The sequence below is a fragment of the Setaria italica genome, chromosome IV (genome assembly GCF_000263155.2).
Source record: "Setaria italica strain Yugu1 chromosome IV, Setaria_italica_v2.0, whole genome shotgun sequence".
NCBI classification, from domain to species: Eukaryota; Viridiplantae; Streptophyta; class Magnoliopsida; order Poales; family Poaceae; genus Setaria; species Setaria italica.
The window spans coordinates 36851202-36858495 of NC_028453.1; the positions used below are offsets into that span (position 1 = coordinate 36851202).

A 7294-nucleotide genomic window follows, 5' to 3' on the forward strand; every position below is an offset into this window, starting at 1 on the left:
GTCGAGAGGATCCGCGATGAACACACACCAAAACACATCTGATATACCACAACGTTTGAGTTTTCTGATGAATCACTGGTTTCAGCCATCTAAAAATCTTTTGTTGTCTCACCAACAGACACAGCACATTTAGATCAATCGAGAGGTTGGCGCAATCGAGGCAAGTGAACTGACGCATGCTTACTACCACGTAAAGACAAGTTGGAGCTGCTGTCTGTATTTCTGAAGCAACTAAGGCTAGTATCTTAGGCATTAACATCACCACAATAAGATTTTTACTTATGATAATTTTAGCAATTCTCCAAATTATCCCAATGAAGTCCCAGGCTGAAACTGCTAGCCTTCTAGTGCTTACAGGCAGTGATAGGAATAGAAACAGAATCAAAAGACTTCTAATAAGTTTACTCAAGTTCTAGGCCGAACCTGCTAGCCTTTTAGTGCTTACCAGCAATGACAGAAACAAATACGGGAACAAAAGACTTCTGTCTAACATAGGAAACATGGGACTACTCAAGCGACTAGGCTCATCATGATATAATCTTAGGCCGCCAGCCCCTGGTTTGCTTCAAATGGTCCAGGAGCAACTTTGTTGCCGTGCTTCTTGCGCTTGGGCTGGTTGCCTTGCTCCACCAGGGTCTTGATTGCCGCCATCTTCATATCGTTAATCAGCTGTGGGAGATGTTTTGCAAGTTGGTTAGCGTCAGGGGTAATTGTGTTTTTTCTCTGAGGCGATAGTTCCCCCAGTTTAGTTATGAGCACTTGTTGCGCCATTTGAATTGTGTCTCTGCCTGGGTTTAGCTTTGCTTTGGTTGCTATTCTAGTGCTCTTTCTTTGTGCTGTAGCTGCCTGGGTATGCGTATCAACTGGTGGGATGGGGTTAGCCCGCGGTGGGGTGTGTAGAAGTAGGGCTGCCGGCTTACATGAGATGATATCAATGAATGAGGCTAGGTCGTCATCTGTTCTATCCTGATCTGTACTGACTGCTGTGATGTGGTCAGTGGATTGATCTGTATTGCTTTGGTTTGTGGTGGGCTGCAGGACAGTAGCAGTGTCTGTTGTTGTTGCAGCAACTGGTTCATGTTGTTCTGGGCGTGTTGTGTTGGGTTCGTTTTGTTCTGGTTCAGTAGGTTGTTTTATGGTAGGGATTGTTTCAGTGCACGCGCTGGCCTCAACCTGGGTGATTATTTGCTCTGGTTCAGTAGGCTGTGGAGGGGTTGTGGCCTCATCCTGGGCGACTAACTCAACTAGGCTGTGCGCATTTTCATGGAACGTAGAGGAGTCAAATTTCATTTCAGAACACACCTGTATGTTGTTGTTGGTCTGCCGCCCTCCCTTCTCTAGTTCTTTCTCTGCCTCTCCCTGCCCTGGTTGGTGATAGGACCGGCAGCCACCCTTGTGCTGTTGCGAGCATATCCCTGATACGACTTTCCTTTGATGGGTGGCCTGCATAAGAGTGCATAGTGCAACATTCATCAAGCATGGGATCTTGCCACTCATTTACTTTTGGCATGGCAGCAGTGCTTATATTGACGTGTTCATAGCATAGTTGATTTGTAGATGAATGTTTATAAACAGAGGCCTGCTCACCCATAAATTGGACAAGGGGGTCAACAAAGGTAACCTTCTTCCCAGTGTGCTTCTTCCTCCAGGTTGTCTTCTGGCCTCCCTTCCTTGTGTGGCCACCTTCTCCATTGGGTGGAGTCAGCGCCCTGGTGCGGCCGGAGTAGCCCCTGTTTCCACCCCTGCGCCGGTTGGTGCTGTAGCAGTCGTCCACCCCTCCCCTGCAACGCGTCATCCGTCCCCAAGAGGATTGGCTTCTCTGGCATCTTACCCCACGATTGAAGTTGTCGTCGTGGTCGTCGTGGTCATCTCTACGGGGACGGTAGTCGTGGCCGTAGCGGTCATCGTGGCCCTGTCCGCGACGCCGCTCACCTTGCGAGTCTGGCGTCCCGTAGTTCCAGAGGAACTCACGCCATGGCTTCCTGTTCCCATCCCCTCCACTTCCACCATTGAAGGAGAGGTCTTCGACGACATCGAGGTGGATGTGGAGCTTGTAGTCGTAGGCCCCCTTGTATCCTCTTAGCAGGTTCTGGTGGAGTTCTCCCTTGTCTTGCTCCCTGTCAGGATCAACAATGGTCAGCAGTACCTTCTTTGGGATTTTGCTTGGATTGGCACACCATGCCCACAGGTCGTAGGTGCGCGTTCGGTCCTGGCGGCGGGAGTGGCTCTCAATGAAGTGGACGGTGCAGTTGGGGACAATCTTGGCCAGCACCTCTTCTGACCAGGCATGGACGGGCAGCCCTTCAATGCGGAATCTCACTCTAAACACCATCATGCTATCTGTGGCCCCGCGTCGTTCGGTCCGGGGCTCAAAATAGAAGACCCTGCCCAAAGGCAGGACAACCCTGTGCTGCACGGTGTGGTGGTATGCCCTGCATTCGGCAAAGAAAAACCAGTATTGCTCGGGGAAGAGCTTGACGGACCCTTGCCATCATGGTGCTCGATGTGCAACAATGTGGTGGGTGTCGTTGGATCTGGTGTGGGCGGGGCAGAGGAGCCGGCAGCTCGGGGGGATCTGGGTGGGGGGTGGTACGGGGAGCGGCCGCCATGGCCGTCACCCTCCGCGGGTGGGGGGTGGGTGTTGGCCATTACTCAAAGCTCGCAATCAACCTTCACATTGAACAACTACGTTCTGATTATTGCTTTCCCCTTTTATATGTTCAGGATGTTGTCGACAGAGGCTGATGGTCTTTTACCGAGGATCTCTTGCAGCTTTCCAATGTTTGGAGTCCGTTCTTCGTTTGGATAAGAGAGAAGGGAGGTTCGATGCTTTGGTGTGCACCTTGGCCAACTGGTGGGCGGCGACAGCAGCTCAGTCCAAGGAGGAAGAACAGTAGGGATCTTGTTGTAATTTTCGTGTTACCCAGGGTCCTTTCTATAAGAATGGGATGTACTGTGCTAACTTTTTTCTTTTAATACATGTTATATCCCTTCTCGCAAAAAAAAAAATGTTGTCGACAGTGGCATTTCTATGCTACTGACTACATCGGAGATGAGCTCCTGACAGAAGAACTTCTTGGTGGTATTCTCCTCACTGAACTCTAATTACCAATTCATACTCATATATATGTCCTGATTATTGCTTACCCCTTTTATATGTTCAGAATGCTGTCGTCAAGGTGAGGAAGATATTGTTGGCTGACCTGCTTATCAATTGACGATAAATGTTCCTGCATCAAAGCTTATCGTGAAGTTTCTGCAGTGCTGGCCTATGCAGATGCAACCTGAAGATGAGCCCTAGAAATGGAGGGGGGTCGTTAGACTTTTGCGTGATAGAATTTTGACATTTGTAGTAACTAAGCCTTGAACCATGTGTGTGTATATGCTTTCTCATGTGCCAACTAAAGGCACATGTCTAATCATTGGATGTCAAGAATATGTGCCTTACTACTAGCTCGCAGGGAACTTAGACCTGCTCTGCACCAAACTTTCTATGCTGGAGCTTTCTATGTATGATAGTTACACCACTACTCTAGTGAATTAATATTAACATCCATGCTCATTTCTGTCTCTGTTTTTTGTACTGTCATCTATTCAGCGAGAGGGCCTCAATGTTAAATTGAATCACTGCAAAACTAAAAACTTTGAAAAAAGCAAATACATATACGTCTATGTTATATTAAGTTAAAATCAGTGAGAAACTAATAACTTTGAAGAAAGCACACACATATGCATGTATGTTATATAAATTTCCCCAGATCATCACAAATTCAGAGATGAATGAATTAAGAGTATCAGGACCAGTTGTTTATATCACATATTTTTGTCCAAATTCATCATTTTTTCATACATTCCTATATGTACTTTAATTATATCACATGCATCACCAATGATGGTGAAGAAATTAAACTAAGCTAGCAAAATGCCACTTGAGCCCCTAAAATCCCAATCAAATATTGAGGTAACTACAGGTACATGTCAATCCTCATCAACTTAGCTGAATGAACTAAGCATGCACAGTTGGGCTCAGCTTCTCCTGCTATGAGGTCGCCGCCGCCCCTTATCTTGGTACACGGTTGAGATCACCTTTTGATGCTGTGAGGTCGGCACCACCCCTTGCCGGCGCTTGCCTTGGTACTCGGATGACGGATGGGCTCACTTTCTGCTGCTGCGAGGTCGCCCGCGGCTTTTTCCCGCGTTTTCGTTGGTACTCGTAGTGGCCGTCAGGTGGCTGGGCGCAGGCGCGCTAGGCTAGTGGCCATGCAGGGGCGCCGGGAAGAGGCGCCCTCCGGTCTTGGGGGTGCGGCGACCGGTGGCCGGTGCCCAGGCAGGAGTGCCACAGGGAGGTCTTGGGTAGGGAGGTCTTGGGTCTGGAACGTCCTCGCGGCCATGTAGTAGCGGTTGCCGCCGTTCGGGGCGCGGCCGGCGTGGAGGAGCGCGTCCACGGTCTGGCCCGACGCGGCGAATGGCCTGAGGTAGCGGCCGTCGGTGTCGACGACCGTGAGGCGGCGTGCGGGAAAACGACCTGCGAGGAAAAAATAGCGTGATATCCAAATAATATAATTTGTGCTCATACAAAAAATGCTTATTCTCTATACCACCACCTAGTAGTATTGTATATCGTAAAAGAGCTATGTACGCTCTTTTAATTCCTCAGACGAACATGTCATCTAAAAATGGTTGTTACTTGGCGTGTTCAGAGTTTGTGCAACGTATAATAGGCAAATATTGCTAGAGGGCATGACAAAACTGAGCCGTCTTGGTGAAATGGACTGAAATAATTGAGTTTTCATAAGAGACGCCATCTTCATAGTTATTAGTCGCTGGACATCTCTTTTTTTTTAAAAAAAAAAGGAAAAGTCAATTCACATTCTCCAAGTATCACGATAGTCTGATTTTTAATCCTGAACTACAAAATAGGACACCAATGGTAATCTAAAATTGTAACCTATCTATTGGTTATCTAATTTACCTTTATTGTTTAATTGCTCATAGCCGTGCCTATTACTTATTTATACTATTGCTTTTCTCTCTACTAGACCAAGAGATCGATCAAGAGGATCTAGCGGTCCGAGTGCACAGAAGATCTAGATAATGACACACGCTCCACCTCATAAAGATCCTATTCAGGGATTTGCATGGCTAGCGCTATGTTGATTGCATGATTATGTAATAAGTTTCAAATAAGATAGGGGTTCAAACATCATGGAATCAACTAAAAACCCCTGATTTCGATAATGAACAAGCATGAGCATGAACAGATAAGATCTAAATAACTCCAATATGAGCACAACAAATAGGCTACATTTTTTTAAAAAACTTTTGGTACTGGTTTCATTTTTTTTGGAGTAAAATAAAATAGTTACAATTTTTTATTAAACAAGATTTCTTCTATTTCAAAAAAATTGAAATCCACCCTAGAGACCAGTTAAAGAAATATTTTTTCTTATTTCAGTAGCTGGTAGCACTTGGTGTCCATTTTCGTAGTTCGTGGTTGAAAATAAGACTATCGTGATAGTTGGAGCATGTAAAACAGGCTTTTTCCTTATAAAAGAAATATCATGTCTGAGTTGTAGGAGAACTCGATATCTTCTCAGTGAAACTCTCATGCTTGCAAGTAAAAATTAAGTGGACTGAAAATTGTGTCATCTTTCATGCATTTTATGTGTTACATTTACTCCTAACTTTTGTACTTATTATATATATATATATATATATTATAAAATATGTACTTATTTATAACAGTGTTGCGTGTGCTTCACTTAATTTTGTTGGTTTTTTAGTGCACCCCTTTATTTTGAGATGGAATTAATGTTCATATGATACCTAAGTTAAGTTGGTGAGATATGCTTCAACCATATAATGCAATATTTGGAGTGTTTATCATTTTGTTGTCATATTAACTTTAATATTTGGGATGTGTGCTGCAGGAAACCCTTCTATAGAAAATTATTACCTTATGTCTGGCCATGCGACGTGTATGGAAGGCTTTGTTTAGCCTAGAATGGAATACGATGACTTTTGCTACTTTCGTGCAATAATATCTATCTGATGACAATGGCTAGACTATCGTAGAATCATGTGGCTTAGGCAGCTCCTTGTAAAAAAACAAGATAAAGTTTGTCATTTCCCACGCTACGTATGAATAAAAGGAGCCCAAGGGACAAGAGGACTATAGACTTACATTTTTCATCATCTCATCCTCTTTCCTCTCCATCTAAGCTCTCTCTTCTCCTTCCATTGTCTTCAACCTTGTCCCCTCATATTATGGAGAGAGTACTTGCTATATCTAATAAATCAAGGCCAGGTTTTGAACAAAGACACGAACAACTGAGCCCAGTACTATGCCATAATAATTTGTATAAACTATGGATTTATAAATTTTGGATTCAAACTAATGGCATCAGCTAACATATTGGGTTTAGAAAACTATTAGGGTTTAAATAAATAATTGTTACATAGAGTTTGTTAAGAACTTTTGAATTTCAAATTAATGAAATCAACTTATAAAAGTAATTTATTAGAAGATAAAAAACTAGTTATATCTCGTCTAGAGAGCATATTTAGTGTTGTCATCGCATTTGCCTCCACACAAAATGAAGAAGTAGGTGTGGCCATGGTGAGCTCAAGCAGCGTCGTTGCACATGCGAGGTGCAGAACCTCCTCATTTTTGTGGCTTAGGCATCATCCTGCAGACACAAAAGAATAATTTAGTACCCTTATTACAAAAGGTGAATATGGACAAAACAATGGTCGAGCATATAATAAATACAAATACAATATTTTTCTTGATCAAAATAAATATTGACAGAGTTATAGGAGGCTTAAAGCCTTTGTGAGAGTAATATTTGAGAAGACAAAAAACTAATCATATCTCGTAGATTCACATAAACTAAGATTGATAGAATTATATGATGCTTAAAGCATTCTTGAAGTAATTTGTGAGAAGACAAAAACTAACCATATCTTACCTAGAGAGTATCTCAAGTATTCGACGCATATTGCTCCGATACACAAACTAAGAAAGCATGCCATTAAAACCTTATCATGGGTAAGATTTGAAAAATAAAAAAAACTCACCATATTAGTCTTCATAGCATCTCTACTGCTCCCAGGCATTTCGCTCCCACACAAAAATCCACATCTAAAAGTACACGAAAAATTCTAACAAAAATATGGACGGGTGGAGGATGCAGGCATCTACCATCGTGCAAAATTTAAGCTCAAGAGAAAATAAAAACTTCCAAGGAGAATGAAAAGAGATACTAGACTGATGTTGATGCTCGTTATTGAC

General features: G+C 43.4%; 1 protein-coding gene across 1 annotated transcript; it reads right to left on the minus strand.

Annotated features, from left to right (window-relative positions):
- Positions 1-219: 219 nt before the first annotated feature.
- Positions 220-2384, minus strand: LOC101757976. Its single transcript, XM_022826180.1, has 3 exons — positions 1588-2384; positions 1303-1443; positions 220-669 (listed from the first exon to the last, which is right to left on the minus strand). Exons 1-3 carry the CDS (start codon positions 2333-2335, stop codon positions 662-664), a joined length of 897 nt encoding a protein of 298 aa, XP_022681915.1. The 5' UTR covers positions 2336-2384; the 3' UTR covers positions 220-661.
- Between the last annotated feature and the right edge of the window lie 4910 nt (positions 2385-7294).